Below are 19,589 nucleotides of genomic sequence, written 5' to 3'. Positions count from 1 at the left end.
AAAATAAAATAAATAAATAAATAAATAACACACTGGTGGCTGGGCATGGTGGCTCATGCCTGTAATCCCAGCACTTTGGAAGGCCAAGGCGGGCGGATCACTTGAGGTTAGGAGTTTGAGACCAGCCTGGCCAACACGGCAAAACCCCGTCTCTACTAAAAATACAAAAATTAGTGCTGGGCGTGGTGGCACGCACCTGTAATCCTAGCTACTTGGGTGACTGAGGCACGAGAATTGCTTGAACCTGGGAGGTGGAGGTTGCAGTGAGCTGAGACCGCACCACTGCATTCCAGCCTGGGTGACAGAGTAAGAGACTCTGTCTCAAAAAAACAAAAACAAAAACAAAAAAACCCACATTGGTGAAAACATCAGTGTGTGTGTCAACTGACAGTACAAAGTTCCAAAGTATACACATATCTCATATATATATGATGGATATGCCTATATATATGAGATATATATATATGCGCTATAGGTGCATGCCACTACACCCAGCTAATTTTTGTATTTTTGGTAGAGAAAGAGTTTTGCCATGTTGGCCAGGCTGGTCTCGAACTCCTGGCCTCAAGTGATCTGTCCACCACGTGCTGGAATTACAGACATGAGCCACCATGCCCAGCCTCTAAAAAATATTTCTAAAGGTGTTTTTGCAAAAATACTATTTGGAAAAAAGTACACTAATTTTGATGTTATTATATCACACTAAAAATAATAATAACCTTAAAAGAATCCTTTCTGACAACTGTAATATTCTGAGTTTTTGTTTTTTGTTTTTTTTAACGACAGGTTGGTCTTGAATTTCTGGCCTCAAGCAAGCCTCCTGCCTCAGCCTCCCAGAGTGCTGGGATTACAGTGTTAGCCACTGCACCTGGCCAGATTTTCATTCTCTTAAAGCCCATCAGAGTGTGTATTTTGTGGGGGCTAATCCAACTTTTAATATTCCAAATACACCATTTAAAAATAGAGGTGCTCTTCTAAGAGGCGGGTGAAGTCATTCACATAATCCAGAAGCCATTTTAAAACGGTGTTCCTTCTGCTCAATGTCATCTATCAGTATCTAATCAGATTTTGATATATTTTTCCCTTAAATATAGAAGACTGATGCTAAAGTTCATCAGCATCGTAGCATAATAAGGTAATTACTTCCAAGATATGAATTACTTGTGAGATTCATTTTCTAAATCTGTTATTCAGCCTAAAAATAGAAAAATGAAAACTGACAATGAAATATTTTTTGTACAATCAATTCTAATGACTGCTTTACACTGACAAAAACGAAAACAGTAATTATATATACTTTGTACAATAAATAAAATGTAAAAAAATATTTCAATACATAAATAGAAGCTTTACACATCTAAAATACAGTAAATATATATGAAATATCTCTCTAAAATTCAATGAAATACTACAAACTACTATAATTTTCATTTATAAATTATATATATTTCAATATAGAAATATTTTTCTTTAACATTTTAAATTTCAGAGATAACCTGCATGGTAATATTGTGGAGAATAATTTTATATACCAAGCTTTTAGTAATTAATTGTAATTAGTAATTCAATGGAAGGGCATGATTGTGATAATATGAAGAAAATTTCTTAATTATGTCAAATACCATTTTTAGGAATATAAAGATACAGTGTTCTATTTCTGTATAGATGGTAATGCTGAAAATAAAACGGAAGGTATGAGATTTTTTCAGTGTCCGTCTTGAGCATAACTCTGTGGAATAGTGTGGGCCAAACTGAGGGGTTTCTATAAAGTCAAATTACTAGATTACCATCCCATCTCACTACTTACAAAAATTACTTTAGAAGCAGTCTTCTAAGGCAAAATGTATTTTAATATGTCTCAAAAGTTAATAAAATACTGCTTCTCAATGTTTCAAAGCCTGTATGATAAATAAACCTCCACTTTATGTACTTTAAAGCATGGTCTTTATATATAAACTGACAAACTAATAACTTAGGGGTAATGGAGAGAAAATTGAAGACATTTATTCCTCTATTCGAATAAAGGTGAGGAAAAGTTATGATGATGATGCCTAAGAATACTAGGTAAGTGTCGAAAAGAGCAGGAGTTCAATATTTAATACCATTCTGGTGTTTGCCTATTTTATAATATTTGGCCCACTGTATTAGTTATTCAAGGAGAACCTTAGGTAACTTTAAAATGACTTGAGAAAGTTTATTCTTTCTGAAAGTGTGTATGTAGTGTTTTCACATACATACATGTATTTATATATTTATGAAATTATGTTGGGGATTTCTGAAGTTCTTGAGAGTAATTTCTTATTCTCAAATGTATGTAATCTTTCCAGTAAAGAATACACATTTGAGTTAAAATCTGTTATAACTGTACTTACTTTCAGAAAGAATAATTACTGTAGCTTGTAAGGAAATTTGTTTACAAATATAAATTAATCTGCATTAACATCTTTTTTCCATATATCCCATGGCATATAGTCACTTAACAGAGTATTTGTATTCCAAATTTTATCCTTTAAATAGAGCCTGCAATTTGGGAGTGTAAATGTACAGTCTGATTAAAATGTTAAGACATACTAAATATGTAGAGTATATAACAATTTAATTGCTACTGATCCACTGATACTTATTTTCTGTTTCTTCTTTTTGGACTCTTTGTTCTTCTCGGTGATTAGCTGCAGCCCAAAATGTTATTTTTTTGAGTACTTGTTGCAGAAGTTTAGGAGGTAATAAAGATATCTGACTTTCTAACATGATAGAATTTTTACCAATGCAGTCAAGGCATGACCTGTAAATAAAACATAACAGAATTATTAGTCTTGAACCTGAGGTTATAATATAAAAGATTTATAGTTAAGAATTCTTTCTTTTTTAACATTGTAGTACTGGACTTCCACCTTTTTTCAGTTTTAATTTTTGTCAGTACATAGTATGCATATGTATTTATGCAGTACATGAGATGTTTTGACACAGACATGCAATGCATAATAATCATGACATGGAAAATGGGGTATCCATCCCCTCAAACATTTATCCTTTATTATAGTTAAGTATTCCTAAAATTTAAAATCATCATAAAAATTTTACATGGCAATGCATTCATTTGTCTTGTTTGGAACATGATAGGATTTTTTTCCCTAGAGCACCACAATAATCATATATTTTTATAGCATAGAGACTAAATCTGACCAAAATCCAACGGAAACAGAATATACGGCTTACCATGCATAATGTTCTTTAAGTAAAAATGATTCAGACTTAATTTCAAACCAGATGAGTCTACAGCAGCTCCTGTTTATGTTATCCTTTCAGTCAGCCCAAAAACCATATACCCGTCTCTCAGAACTGCCCTTTGCTTCTGTCACCTCAAGATGAAACATCTAACATCTATTTTTATATCTGCTCCATGTTTCCTCCATAAACAACTGCACGGGGGTTACATACTTGACTTATCTGACCCAGAGAGAGCAGGTTGAAAGACAGGAATGGAGCAATACAGAAAGTGCCAAGAGACCACTTGGGTTTCTACTCTTCTGGGGGCCTGGGTGTTCATTTCTTTTCCCCTTTGATTCCATTAGACTAGAGGGCAGTATCCTTCCAAGTATAATGCCCTTTTAAATCTTACGCTATTTTGAAGAGGATTTTGTACTTTAAAACCAAAAGAAACTTAAGAACTATCAAAAAAGCACCTGTTTCAATTAATAAACTTTAATTCAAAAAAATAAGTGTTAAAAAATTTTTTTAACAGACTCATTTGATTCTGCTGTGGTTTAGTTGTCATTTTACAAGCACTTAGACTCTTAGAGATTTAGATGTTCTTCCATACTCTTATGAAGCTTTTTCCCTCCGCTCTGGAAAAACTCTAAACAAGAAGTGAGTTAAAATGTCCTGGGAGGTCGAAGTACAGGTACAGGGTTCTGTGGGAATCAGAGGAAAAGAATAACTAAGACAACCTTAGCAAGCCCAGGGAAACTCTCCCGATGGGAGGTCCAAGCTGAGACCTTGAGGTTCTCAACAAATTAAAGGAACAAAGGTATTCCAGCTAGAAGAACCACATTGGCAAAGCCCTAGAGATGAGAAATAAGATTACAGAAACTGCACTTCTATTGTCTAAATACAGCTGGAAGGCAGAGCATTAGAGTGGGGCATGGCCAGAAGTGAGACAGATAAATGGAGGCCCTGAGTACCACTCGAAGGAATCTGCAGTTTGTCTCTGGCAGTGGGAGCCAAGCAGGAATCATCACAATACAACAGGTGATATGTCAGCCTTCCATAGGAATATATAAGAATATTTCATGACGAAATTTTTTTTTTTTCCCTGAGATGGAGTCTTTCTCTGTTACCTAGGCTGGAGTGCAGTGGCCTGATCTCGGCTTACTGCAACCTCTCACTCCTGGGTTCAAGCGATTCTCCTGCCTCAGCCTCCTGAGTAGCTGTTATTACAGGTGTGCACCATATCACGCCCGGCTAATTTTTGTATTTTTAATAGAAATGGGTTTTCGCCATGTTGGCCAGGCTGATCTTGAACTCTTACCTCAAGTGATCCGCCCACCTTGGCCTCCCAAAGTGTTGGGATTACAGGCATGAGTCACTGTGCCCGGCCTCATGCCTAATTTTTATAATAGCCCCAAACTGCAGATATCCTAAATATCTATTAATAGACTAGTTCATAAATGTTTTTTTTTTTTTGGGATGGAGTCTCACTCTGTTGTCCAGGCTGGAGTGTAGTAATGTGATCTCGGCTCACTGCAGCCTCTGCTTCCCAAGTTCAAGCAATTCTCCCACCTCATCCTCCTGAGTAGCTGGGACTACAGGCGCATGCCACCACACCCAGCTAATTTTTTTGTATTTTTAGTGGAGATGGGGTTTCACCACCTTGGCCAGGCTAGTCTCGAACTTCAAACTCCTGCCCTTGGGTGATCCACCTGCCTCGACCTCCCAAAGTGCTGGGATTACAGGCTTGAGCCATTGCACCTAGCCAATAAATTGTATTTCCACGAGATAGAACCTATATAGCCATTACTAACAAGTACAGATTTATTACACTGAATGATTATTTACATGAAAGATATTACAAAACAGCCTGCATAATTTGATCCTTTATACACACTCACATATACATATATGTGTACTGCTCTTGCTGAGGTTTCCAATGACCTCTTAGCATGATTAAGTCCACTCTAATCATTTAATAAAATCATTAAAATCATGTTTATAGGGTTATATATTGATCATTATATAAATGATTTATATATAAAATCTCTCTCTCCTGGGTGGTGTGGCTCATGCCTGTAATCCTAGCACTTTGGGAGGCCGAGGGGGGCAGATCATGAGGTCAGGAGTTCAAGACCAGCCTGGCCAATATGGTGAAACCCCGTCCCTACTAAAAATACAAAAATTAGCCGGGTGTGGTGGTGCATGCCTGTAATTCCAGTTACTTGGGAGGCTGAGGCAGAAGAATCGCTTGAACCCGGGAGGCGGAGGCTGCAGAGAGCCAAGATTGCACCACTGCACTCCAGCCTTGGCAACAGAATGAGACTCCATCTCAAAAGAAAAAAAAAAAACTCTCTCTCAGTATATATATATATATACACACACACACACACACGTATACACATGTACAATTTTTATAATTTTACTAATACATGTGTATATGTATGTCCCCTACGATGGTTCATAGGTGATTTTTTTACCATATACTTTTCATATTGTATGAATTTTCTTGGTAAATACATCTTTTTACAATCAGAATAATATAGCTCTTTCTTTTAATTTCTTATAATATTCTTTTATATCCAAAGGTATGATGAACACGATCCCACAAATCTACTAGACAATATAAGCCACTTTCTATCATTCCTACATTTCTTCATCTACCGCATTACTGCTTATCTTCCCTCCCAAACCTGGGTTTTCTGCTTTTTGGAACACCAGTTGTATGTTCTATAAGCACCCCTGCTTCCTCTGACTTTCTGAAATCAAAGAAAATTGTTGTGTGTGCAGCTTTCTTGAGAAAATAGTACACATTTTCCCTTGTCTCCATTTTCACAGTCAAGGATCCAGTGTCTGTAGTCTCACTCCTCACCACTGCTTCCAGGTTATATCATTTCACATGCAGGTGTTGCCATCCACTAACCTCTGGCTCATTTTCCCCCAGTCACTGAAGACTTTGGCCTGGCTCACCACAGTCCCTTTTCTTAACTGGTTTTAGCATCTGTGTGGAGAACCCTTTTCATTCTTTATGATCTCACTCAGGACAGTTCCACCTGTGAAATCTTAAACTCCCATCCTCTTCTTGGACCAGAAACCTCTTATCCTTTTAATTCTTACACTCCCTTACTGCTTGGACTCTTCTGGGTTCTCCAAATAATAAGACCCTTCCAGTTTTAACTTTCTTTTGTATCCAGCCTAGTTCCCTGAACTTCTTTCTCTTGCCAGCAATTTTAATCCTCTTCTCCGCCGTTTCTGTTACCCATCCCAGCCAAACTGCAATGATGGATAAATTCAGCCGGTCATCTCCTTTCTGCACCTGCGACCCAGCTGCTTAGTGCTACTGGGGAAAGCCATGTTTCTCAGCTATGGTGACACTACACATCGATGATATTCTACCACAGCTGCATGCTCCTTTGTTATATATCCCACAGACAGAAGTCAGTATCTTCCTGCTGTCACCTAGGCAGCTACTTCAAATCTTCACCATTCATCTTAAGTTATTATCCTCACCTCTCTTTTCTCTTATCAGATGACCTCACTATCAACTGGAACTTCTCAATATCCTGCCCCAACCAAAAAAGTTTTCTATCTATCTATCCATACTTCCTTCTTTCTCCACTATTTTAAAGAAAAGAATCCTTTCTCCAGTCAAGGACTAATTTAAAAATCTTTTTGCTAAAATCACCTTCTCAAGACAGTGCTCTACCTGCTTTTCCTACATTTTCTTGTTTCTAACAACCTACTCTGCATTGGCTTCTCCTGCCCAACCAGCATATAAACAAACATACTCAGCCTCCCTTGGTCTTGGTGCTCTTCCCCAGAAGTCATCTGGCTTCCACCTTCACCAACAGAGAAACGGTGGAGAAGGGGATTAAAATTGCTGGCAAAAGAAAAGAAGTGCAGGTGAACTAGGCTGGATACAAAAGAAAGTTAAAACTGGAAGGGTCTTATTATTTGGAGAACCCAGAAGAGTCCAAGCAGTAAGGGAGTGTAAGAATTAAAAGGATAAGAGGTTTCTGGTCCAAGAAGAGGATGGGAGTTTAAGATTTCACAGGTGGAACTGTCCTGAGCGAGATCATAAAGAATGAAAAGGGTTCTCCACACAGATGCTAAAACCAGTTAAGAAAAGGGACTGTGGTGAGCCAGGCCAAAGTCTTCAGTGACTGGGGGAAAATGAGCCAGAGGTTAGTGGATGGCAACACCTGCATGTGAAATGATATAACCTGGAAGCAGTGGTGAGGAGACTACAGACACTGGATCCTTGACTGTGAAAATGGAGACGAGGGAAAATGTGTACTATCCACAGTGCTTTTCAATCCAAATATTCTGGGATCTCTTTACAGTAGTCTTTCCTTGTTCAGATCTCCCTTCTCTTGGTTTTTGTGCTACCATTATCTCCTGGCTAGCCTTCAACTTCTCTGGTCACTCCCTTGCTGCCTCCTTTTCTTCTCCCTACCTCTCAAATGTAGTAAGTTCCTAATGCTGAGTTGTTGGCTTCCTTCTTACTCCTAAAACTCCTCCTGGCCAGAGCTAATCCACACTTACTAATTCTCCAGTGATTCTGAAATTTTATGTCTGGCCCAGACCTTTTTCCATATATTTAAGCATTTAATGAATAGCTCCACTGGAGTTCCCATAAACACTTAGCACATCCAAAACCAAACTCATCATTTCTACCCTTATCCCATCTTCAGACCACTGCCTTTCTCCATATTCCTATCATTAATTCTTCCCACTCCTTTTCCTTGGCATCTATTTAACTACCAAGTCCATTCTCTCTCCTAAATATCTCCATCTCCCTTCCTTCTCCAGCCCCATTGATACTTTCCAGATCAGATGTTCACTCTGTACCTGACCACGGTAATAGTCTCTTTACCGATTTTCTTTCCCAATCACATATCCCTTCAATTTTTCATCCACTCTGTTGCCAGAGGAATTGTCTAACTTGTAATTTGATCATCTTATTCTCTTGCTCCAAATTTTTGAATGGCTCTTGATCTCTTTTACACCAGATACTGTAAAAGAGAGATAAAGTTCTAGATGACATATGATTTCTGATTTCTTGTCCAACATCATTTCTTGCAACTCTCTGCCTCATACTACATTCCAGGGATGCTGAAGAATTCAGTTTCCAGAACACACTATGCTTTTATATATATCTTTACACTAACACCCTTTCATTGTTTGTTCATGGCAAATTCTTAGCTCAAACCCTTCTTCTGTGAAGACGTCCCTAACCTTTGCCATCTTAATCATAGACAGACAAAAGGCCTTCTTCTCCAGTATTCTCATAAACTTTGTATATGTTTCTCTTAAGGCAATTTCCTTTTTCTATTGTAGAAAAAGTCTGAAAGCTTGAAAGTCTACCTTCTATATTATTAGCAATTTTAGGGAAAGGCCAAGCCTTTTTATTTCATGGCACAGTGCCTTCCCAAGTAGGCACTCAAGTGTTTCTTGATCCCCGCATATGAGGAACCTGCAATCCAAAGTGCAGGCCACACCCTGGACTAATTAAATCACCACCTGTGGGGGCAGAACACAGGCATTAATTTTTTTGAAGCCCCTCATGAGAGTTTAGTTTGAGAACTACTGTGCGAAGAGAAGGGGTAGTTAAGAAAGATATTAGAAAGGTCCAGTTTGAGCTAGTCTAATGGTTTTCAAGTGGTTCATGTTACAGAATATCTAAATGTTACAGTATACTCCTTGAAATATAGCATGTCCTCTCTCTTTCTCTCTCTCTTTCTCATATGTCTTCGCTTATGTTATTCCCTCTGCATAAAATTCCCACACATGTTCACTGGGCAACTTCTACGTCTCTCAAATCCTTTCTCCCAACTCTCATAGATAGAAATAGGGGTTTCTTCTATAATCCTCCCACTAAACTTTGTATGGACTCCTTTTAGAGCAAGAATGTATGAGCTAAGACACTATAAGTCATATCACCAACTTAATACTAGCTTTGGGGTTAAAAAAGAAATTCTTCGATATTAAATGTCTGTGTATGTGTATATATACAGTCAGCCCCCTGTATCTGTAAGTTCCTCCTCTGTAGATTCAACCAACTGCAGACTGAAAATGTAGTTAGGCTTATGAAGGTTGTATCTGTACTGAACATGTACAGACATTTTTTTTCTTGTAATTATTCCCAAAACAATACAGTGTAACAATTACTTTCATAGTATTTAAATTGTGTTAGGAATTATGAGTAGAGATTATTTAAAGTATATAGTAGGATGGGCATAGGTTTATATGCAAATATTACATCACCCTATATAAGAGACTTGAGCATTCATGAATTTTGGTATTTAAGTGGGGGTTTTCCTGGAACTGATTCCCACAAATACCAAGGAATGACTGTATATAACATATATATGATATATATTATTAGGCAATTCTAATTTCCAAAAAGTTAAAATGTGAAAAATGTCAGGCTTAGAATTAAGGAAATATAGTATGTTTAATATTACCATATAAACTAAAGGCAATTTTACAAACAAAACAGTGACTGTATTGTATGTATACATATACACACACACACACACACACAAAATATATATACACACATGTATGTATATATGTGTGTGTAATAAATATTTATTTATTTATTTATTTTTGAGACAGGCTTTCAGTCTATTTCCAGGCTGGAGTGCAGGAAACATGATCACAGCTCACTGCAGCCTCAAACTCCCAGGCTCAAGCCATCCTCCCACTTCAGCCTCCCCAGTAGCCACAGTAGCCAGGACTACACACGTGAGCAACCATGCCAGCTACCTTTTTTTTTTTGTAGAGATGTGGGTTTCATGATGTTACCCACGCTGGTCTTGAACTCCTGACCTCAAGTGATCCTCCTGCTTTGGCCTCTCAGAGCACTCAGATTACAGGTGTGAGCCATCACACCAAGCCAGTATATTTTAATTTTTAAAACTCACATTGGTGTATAGTTCGCCATTATAAATTTGATTATACTCTTAGGAAGATGTGAACATATTCTTGAATTCATGTCATAAACAACCTGAAAACTATTTCAACTCTTCCCAAAAATGAGAAAGAAATTATCATATATTCATAGCAACTATATAGAAAATATTAAATTTGCTTACCTGAGTAGTGAATAAGGCTGTGTTTGAAAGATCAATAAATCATTACAGTGGCCCTAATCAACATAAAAAAGGCATTATTGAGTTTTTGATAAAAAAACAATGAGTTAGTAAGTGAATGTTTTTTAATTTTATAAATGTAAAAGATTGTATAAGGCAGCAAATAAATCTTTCTAGCTGTTGACACATAAATTCATGCACACACATAAACATACACGTACATACATATACCTGCTACCTACAAACTTTGAGTTTGTGGTTTCCAATTTTCAGTGACCACATTTTTACCTAACCAATAGCCTACATAATTACAAATTTGAAAAGAAGAAATACATTCTTCACCAAGAAGTGAGTTAAAAAATAACAGTAGTGGTTTTCCTTTTTTTTTTTTTTGAGACTCCAGTCCCACTCTGTTGCCCAGACTGTAGTAGAGTGGTACAATCTCTGCTCACTGCAACCTCCAACTCCCAGGTTCAAGCGATTCTCTTGCTTCAGCCCCCTGAGTAGCTGGGATTACAGGTGCCCACCACCATGGCTGGCTAATTTTTTTTTGTATTTTTAGTAGAGACAAGGTTTCGCCATATTGGCCAGGCTGGTTTCAAACTCCTGACCTCAGGTGATCCACTTGCCTCAGCCTCCCAAAGTGTTGTGATTACAGGCGTGAGCCACCACACCCAGCCCAGTAGTGTTTTCAAAACCTTTTTTTTTTTTTTTTTTTTTGAAGACAGGGTCTGGCTCTGTTTCCCAGGCTGGAGTGCAGTGGCACAATCAGAGCTCACTGCAACCTCTGTCTTCTTGGCTCAAGCCATCCTCCAACCTCAGCCCCGCAAGTAGCTGGGACCACAGGAACAGGCTACCACGTCCAGCTGTTGTACAGACAGGGTTTCACCAGGTTGCCTTGAGTTCAAGCAATCTACTGGCCTCAGCCTTCCAAAGTGCTGGGATTACAGGTGTGAGCCACCATGCCTGGCGCTTTTTTTGTTTTTAAGCTGAACTTTTTCTTTCAAATAACTCATATGTTAAAATTTCCTCTTCACTTTGTCCTCCTTTTCCAGGTGGTCTCAGGATTCCCCGGAAATCCTTTTTTTTTTTTTTTTTTTTTAGTTCGGAGTCTCACTCTATTGCCCAGGCTAGAGGGCAGTAGTGCGATCTCGGCTCACTGCAACCTCTGCCTCTCAGGTTCAAGTGATTCTCCTGCCTCAGCCTCCTGAGTAGCTGGGATTACAGGTGCACACCACCACACTCTGGCTAATTTTTGTAATTTTTAGTAGAGATGGGGTTTTGCCATGTTGGCCAGGCTAGTCTCGAACTCCTGACCTCAGGGTGATCCGCCCACCTCAGCTTCCCAAAGTGGTGGGATTACAGGCGTGAGCCACCACGCCCAGTCCTCCCCGGGAATTCTTAATTTGAAAGTCAAGATCTCAAGATTATTTGAATAATGACTCTCTCATCTAAAAGTTAATGTGGTAGAAAAGTCACAGAAAATTTATCTAATCCTTTCAAATAGGTCTTTCGAATTTCATAATTTATGATCATACTTTTGATCAGAATTCCTATTTTCTTTTTTTTTTTGAGACAGAGTCTCACTCTGTCACCCAGGCTGGAGTGCTGTGGCCGGATCTCAGCTCACTGCAAGCTCCGCCTCCAGGGTTCACGCCATTCTCCTGCCTCAGCCTCCCGGGTAGCTGGGACTACAGGCGCCCACCACCTCGCCCGGCTAGTTTTTTGTAGTTTTAGTAGAGACGGGGTTTCACCGTGTTAGCCAGGATGGTCTCGATCTCCTGACCTCGTGATCCGCCCGTCTCGGTCTCCCAAAGTGCTGGGATTACAGGCTTGAGCCACCGCGCCCGGCCACAGAATTCCTATTTTCATGATAAACTTTGCATCCTAAATGAAGATTTCTAGTGCCAAGAAAGAGAAGACAAACCACAAAATTTGCTTTTTTAATAAATGCAAAGTTGTAATCTTTTAGTGAAGCACTGAATTCTCAGCCAAAGAAAGCTCTAAAACTTTCAATATACAAAACATTTAAGTTAGGGGCTTCATAACTACAAAATAAAGCAAATTCCCTGGAGAGAAGCCATCCTGTTTTGGAGTTTGCCACTCCATAGGAGAAGCTCTGGAGATAACTGCACCTGAAGAGATGAAAGGGAGCTATTGTCCTCTGGGTTAGTCTCTGGCTCGCAGTACCCCGTCCCTGATGGCTCAGAATGCTCTATTTTTGAGTGCACTACACAAAACCAGACAAATCGTTCCTGAACTCCTGTCCCATTGTATATAGTATATAAATATGGCCACCCTGCTCTGAATTTCCCAGGGTGCTAGGAGTGAAATGCTACTCATTTATACCTTTGACCTTAGTTTTATCAAATTTTAAAATTGAAATGCTATAAACGTAAATGTAAAACAGCTGAGTAAAGCAGTGGTAAAAGATACACAGCAAAAAAGAGAATAGGCCAGGCACGGTGCTGATGCCTGTAATCCCTGCACTTTGGGAGGCTGAGGTGAGTGGATCACTTGAGGTTACGAGTTCAAGACCAGCCTGACCAACATGGTGAAACCTCATCTCTACTAAAAATACAAAAAATTAGCCAGGCGTGGTGGCACACACCTGTAATCCTAGCTACTTGGGAGGCTGAGGCAGGTGAATCGCTTGAACCCAGGAGGTAGATGTTGCAGCAAACCGAGATCATGCCACTGCACTCCAGCCTGGGTAACAGTGAAACCCTGTCTCAAAAAAATAAAAAAATATATACTTGAAATATTTCAACAAAGTAGTTTCCTCTTGAGGGGAGAAGCTAGTAGGTAAGATTCAGAAGGAATAATCAAGTGGCTTCAACAGTACTGATGATGTTCTAACTCTAAAATTAGCTAACAAAATTCATGGGTATTTATTATACTTAGAATCTACATGATTAATATTCTTTTTATGTATCAAATATTAGATACAAATATATATTTCTTTGAGACAAGGTCTCGCTCTGTCACCCAGACTGGAGTGCAATGGCATGATCTTGGTTTGTTGCAACCTCCACCTCCTGGGTTCAAGCGATTCTCGTGCCTCAGCCTCCCGAGTAGCTGGGACTACAGACACGCGTCTCCGCACCTGGGTCATTTTGTATTTTAGTAGAGATGGGTTTTGCTATGTTGACCAGGCTGGTCTCGAACTCCTGGCCTCAAGTGATTTGCCTGCCTTGGCCTCCCAAAGTGCTGGGATTAGAGACGTAGGCAACTACACCTGGCCTACATACAAATATTTTAATTCAGTAATATTAGAGAAACCCATGTAAGAGAAAAGAGAAACAGGAGTCATCCTTTAAAAGGTCTTCTTAATAATTTGGCTAATCAAACTAATAGACCTGTTTTGATTTGTAAATCCAAAATATCTAGAAGGCTTCATAAAAGCCAGTCATTCTTGCTGGGCGCGGTGGCTCACACCTGCAATGCCAGCACTTGTTGCAACCTCCACCTCCTGGGTTCAAGCGATTCTCGTGCCTCAGCCTCCCGAGTAGCTGGGACTACAGACACGCGTCTCCGCACCTGGGTCATTTTTGTATTTTTAGTAGAGATGGGTTTTTGCTATGTTGACCAGGCTGGTCTCGAACTCCTGGCCTCAAGTGATTTGCCTGCCTTGGCCTCCCAAAGTGCTGGGATTAGAGACGTAGGCAACTACACCTGGCCTACATACAAATATTTTAATTCAGTAATATTAGAGAAACCCATGTAAGAGAAAAGAGAAACAGGAGTCATCCTTTAAAAGGTCTTCTTAATAATTTGGCTAATCAAACTAATAGACCTGTTTTGATTTGTAAATCCAAAATATCTAGAAAGGCTTCATAAAAGCCAGTCATTCTTGCTGGGCGCGGTGGCTCACACCTGCAATGCCAGCACTTTGGGAGGCTGAGGCGGGTGGATCATGAGGTCAGGAGATCGAGACCGTCCTGGCTAACACGGTGAAACCCCGTCTCTACTGAAAATACAAAAAAAATTAGCCAGGCATGGTGGCGGGCGCCCGTAGTCCCAGCTTCTCAGGAGGCTGAGGCAGGAGAATGGCATGAACCTGGGAGGCGAAGCTTGCAGTGAGCCGAGATCATGCCACTGCACTCCAGCCTGGGTGACAGAGCAAGACTCCATCTAAAAAAAAAAAAAAAAAAAAGCCAGTCATCCTGAAGATCATTTAAACCACAGAGTAACATTTCATGCCCTTCATATTTTGCAATGTTAGAATATCAACATTCTTGCTGAATAGCCATTTAGGCTGAAAAACACAACTACTCAGAGGACATATTTAGATATAAAATTTTCTTACTGTATCCAAGGCAAGTAAGTCATCTTTGCTCCCACCAAATACCATTATTTCATTTTCTTTTCCCAAACAGGCTGTGTGCCATAACCTGTGATTGAAAATTATAAACAGAGTGAAACACTGTCATGGAAGAAACTGTATATTATACATAAATCAATTCTAAATTTCATACTCTAAAATGTAATTTATTTAAAAGAGACATGATTGAACTTGAACCTTTGGAATATCCTAAAAGGGGTTATAAAGATTCCTCTAGAGTACATTAAATCACACCATTAAGGAGATGACGCTCTCTGTTTTTTGTTTTTGTTTTTTAAAGAGATGAGGCTAGTTTTGAACTCCTGGGATCAGGTAATCCTCCTGCCTCGGTCTCCCGAAGTGCTGGGATTATACGCATGAGCCACCACATGCAGCCAGAGATGACTTAATAACTCTATTATATCCTTCAATATTTTATAATCTTTTCTCTCATACATATTATTCCTACAGTGAAATAAATTAAAAAGGAACTGATCACCTTATTGCTGAAACAGGCACTTTCCCAGTTTTCTTATTACTATCTGCCATGTTACTGTTCTTATAATTTTTGCCTCTTTTTTTACTACTCTATGCTCCCCATCACCCAACAAATCCAGTTTGGCACTCCTTCACATTTCCATTGTTACACTACTCTTCACTCTGAGTACAGAACAGCATAATACGTTCCGTTCCTAGTTTTTCAGTCTCTCATCTCCCCCAGCTACACATGGCTAATAACAAATATTTTGAAATATTGTTTCTAACCATGGAAATTTCCTGATGAGGAAGTATCTGTGCTACCAATGGCTGTTTTCCTAGCCTAATATTTGTGATCAACCACTGTTTCTTTTCCCACAAATCTAAATTCTTGGCTTCTTCCTAAATGAGCCCTCTACTTAGCTAAATTCATTTCCTTGCTTCCCCTATGAGAAAAGCTTATTATCTATCTCTAGACTTTTGTTCACTCTGTTTCTTATGCTTAGAATAATAAGCCATTCTTACTGGGCCTTAAAAACAGGCTCCAAATACCCAGGAAGTATTCCAAATACCTACCCCAAACTGGTTCTGTTACCATCTCTATTCAGCACCCTTTAATGTTTATGTGCTCATTTTATACTCGCCTCACTTATATTTGAAGATGAACTGCTCTGTATGCTACTTTAGCTGTTTGACTAGCTACCTAAGGTTAAGAGGTCCTTGAGGTAAGAAATTGTCACAGTGGTGTGCTGGAATCGGCTTACTGGCTAGCAGAAGCTGATTGTGCGTATCTGCATCCAACTCCACGTGCAGTGACATCATGTTGGAAGCTTGAAAGTGGCCAGGGTAGGAGTATTTACACCTTGGAAATCAGGAAATGCTACAAATTAGGGCATCCTCACACTCTGGAGAGTGGTTGTTGGCCATTACCAGCACACCATGGGAACCTGGGGAATCTAATTTTATGGTTTCTTAAAAATGCCTCATGTGGTGTTCTGTACCCAGTTTTCTGCTCAAAAACTTGTGAATAACAAAAGCAAACATGAGGCTGGGCGCGGTGGCTCAAGCCTGTAATCCCAGCACTTTGGGAGGCTGAAGTAGGCAGATCACAAGGACAGGAGTTCAAGACCAGCCTGACCAACATGGTGAAACCCCATCTCTACTAAAAGTAAAAAAAAAATTAGCTGAGCGTATTGGCACGTGCCTGTAATCCCAGCTACTTAGAAGGCTGAGGCAGGAGAACCGCTTGAACCCAGGAGGTGGAGGTTGTAGTGAGCCAAGATCACACCACTGCATCCCAGCCTGGGCGACAGAGCGAGACTCCAACTCAAAAAAAACAAATGAACAAACAAAAAAACAACCAAACAAAAGCAAACAAGAAAAAAAAAAACATAATATATTCAGTGATTAGATACACAAATTATTTCTCCATGCACTCCAGCCTGGGTGATAGAGTGAGCCTCCGATTCAAAAAACAAAACAAAACAAAACAAAAAAACCAACCAACCTAACAAAAATAAACATCAAGAAACAACATAATATATTCAGTCATCATATATACAAATTATTTCACAAAGGAGTAGAGCATCTAATGTTCTTTTGGAAGTGGTCTGATAGCTCACGTCTATTTCCAATATCACATTATTAACAAACAGTAATTTTCTCCTGTAGTCCCAGCTACTTAGGAGGCTGAGACAGGAGAATCGCTTGAACCCAGGAGGCAGAGGTTGCAGTGAGCCAAGATCACGCCACTGCACTCCAGTCTGATGACAGACTGAGACTCCATCTCAAAAAACAAAAAAACAAAACAAATACTAATTTTATAGTTTTACAAAGTTGAATATTTCCAGAGTATGAGAACTCTCAAAAAACTTTCCCAATTTTAGAGGGTAAATTAGGGATTTTTACATAGTCATTGCTTTGACTTTTAGAGTACTTTGATTCCTTTTCTTTTCTTTTTTTTTTTTTGAAACAGGATCTGGCTCTGTCACCCAGGCTGGAGTGCAGTGGCACAATCTCCACTTCCTCCATCCTCTGTCTCCCCGGCTCAAGCAATCCTTCCACCTCACCTCCTGAGTAGCTGGGACTACAGGCACACGCCACCACACCTAGCTAATTTGTTTTTTGTTTTTTTTTCTTCAGAGATGGGGTTTCACTGTGTTATCCAGGCTGGTCTTGAACTCCTGGGCTCAAGCAATCCTCTCATCTTGGCCTCCCGAAGTGCTGGGATTACAGGCGTGAGCCACCACACCTGGCCTTGATTACTTTTCTTAATATACCAACTGTTGAAGCAACAGATACCTAAAACAATTATAAATCATAACTTACTTTATTACCACACAACTTATTTTATTTTTTCTACTTCCCAGGAACTGGGACACATAACTAATTTTTAGTATGTGAATCCCTTTTACTTAAATTTCACAAGTGCAAACAGTGGAATTATGCACAATTCATTAAACCAAATACTTTCCTCAGACAACCATGTACACATTTAATGACAAATGCACTTGTGGCCCAAAATGGAACCAAGTCATTAGGAGATGTTGTTTGGGAAATACTCTGCCCAATTCTCCAACTTTTATCTTAGATGATACATTGATATAAATCTTCAACAAGAACCCAGACTATGTGGTGGGGTTGAGGATGGAGACTGGAAGAGGGTTAGGTAAAGGAGAGAGAATACAAAAAATGCCCTCATACATGGGAAGGAACAGAATAATTTCCTGGAGAGAAGGCTATGTGTAACCTTGGCAACACTCACCAGATCCAACAGTACTTGGGGCTCTATACACTAACATTTTCTCCAACATCTTTTTCAGACACATAAAACAGGGTCCTTGCTGACAGCCAACTCTACAAGCTATCAGGTCTGGCTACATATATGGCTTTTCAGCCATAGGTTTATTGAAGGTGAGACCCAGAGAATAGGAGTGCTACACTGTAGAACAGTTGTTCTCAACCTGGGGCAATTTGTCCCCTAAAGAGGCATTTCACAGTATATGGAGATATTTTTAGTTGTCACAACTTGGGAGAGAAAAGGTAGTACAACTGGCATCTACTGGGTAAAGGACAGGGATACTGCTAAACATACTACAATGCACAGGACACTCTCATGACAAAGAATTATGTGGTCTAAAATGTCAGCAATGCCAAGGTTGAGAAACCTTGCTATAGAGTTCTAAGAGGAGAATTGGGCAGCTTACATTTCAAATTACAACTTGAAAAGTTTGCACAAAATGCTTAAAGATCTTAGCTAAATTGTCACTTTTATAAAAATTAGTATATATATATATACACACATATATATGTTCTCCTTACACTCAACTGTATCCCACCTGTTCTCCTCCTCACCTCATACCTGTAGATCTGCCTCTGTCTTATCTGCCTTAGGGAAACTCTGGCCTGGATTTCATCATCGAAGAACACTGGAAAGCCTTTCCTGCCTTGATTTTGGTGACATCTAGCTTGCAACCTGATGTTTTTTCTACAGACTGATAGTTTATGTCCTTTCACAGCTGCTCTAAACTTATCACCTAAACATTCTAATAAAGCATATTATTTACATGACACATCAGCTGAATTAAAAGAAATCTCTTTACATAGCTCTAGTTCTAACTAATAGTATATTATAGATAATAGTTGTGTTGCTCTAATTACTCATTAAGGGTTGAAATATAAAATAGGAGCAACTTTAAAATTAAACATTTTTACTAATACTTTGGTCTATAATTAATGCATTCATACAATCAAATAACTGGAATAAACTAAGAGATTATCTAGTCCAACTCTCTTATTTCAGAGATGAAGAAATCGATGCTCAGTTTCTTTTTCTTTCTTTCTTTTTTTGAGACAGGGTCTGTGTTACCCAGGCTCGAGTGCAGTGGCGCATCTCAGCTCACTACAACCTCAACCTCCTGGGATCAAGTGATCCTCCCACATCAGCCTCCCGAGTAGCTGGGACTACAGGTGTGCACCACCACACCCGGCCATTAAAAAAAACAAAACTGTAGAGATGGGGTCTCACTATGTTGCCCAGGCTGGTCTCAAACTCCTGGACTCAAGTGATCCTCCTGCCTCGGCCTCCCAAAGTGCTGGGATTAATAGGCATGAGCCACCACACCTGGCCAATGCTCAGTTTCTTTAAGTGACTTTTCAAAGCCAAAAATGTAGGTAGTAGCTGAGCAAGGACTGGAACTCTGGGCTCCCATGTCTTAGTACAAAACTCTTTACATCAAAAAAAAAAATTTCAAAAAAGCCAGAATTGTTAAAGTAATACATTCCAATGAATGTTTTTACATGAAAACATAAGAATCACAAATGCAATTATGAATTCTAAATATATTGTGAATATTAATATAGACACATATAAATATTTTCAGGTCTTTTCTCAAGTAAGCTGTCATTTATTAAATAACAAAATACATATCATTAAATTGATTTCACACTAGCATAATCTGTATTTTAAAATTCTAAAATACATA

General features: G+C 39.0%; 1 protein-coding gene across 1 annotated transcript in view; it reads right to left on the bottom strand.

Annotated features, from left to right (window-relative positions):
- Positions 1-1,347: 1,347 nt before the first annotated feature.
- Positions 1,348-19,589, bottom strand: part of KLHDC1 (kelch domain containing 1) — a 64,108-nt gene continuing 45,866 nt past the window's right edge. Inside the window, exons 10-12 of the mRNA XM_017849450.1 lie at positions 14,614-14,730; positions 10,308-10,360; positions 1,348-2,782 (exon numbers count right to left, since the gene is read on the bottom strand). Of these exons, the coding sequence (XP_017704939.1) occupies positions 2,596-2,782; positions 10,308-10,360; positions 14,614-14,730 (357 nt within the window). The 3' untranslated portion in view covers positions 1,348-2,595. The remainder of the gene's footprint in view (positions 2,783-10,307; positions 10,361-14,613; positions 14,731-19,589) is intronic.

This window comes from Rhinopithecus bieti, unplaced genomic scaffold (assembly GCF_001698545.2).
Source record: "Rhinopithecus bieti isolate Rb0 unplaced genomic scaffold, ASM169854v2 scaffold_29928, whole genome shotgun sequence".
Classification (NCBI taxonomy): Eukaryota; Metazoa; Chordata; class Mammalia; order Primates; family Cercopithecidae; genus Rhinopithecus; species Rhinopithecus bieti.
The sequence above is the reverse complement of the archived record's forward strand: the minus strand, read 5'-3'. Positions and strand labels throughout refer to the sequence as shown.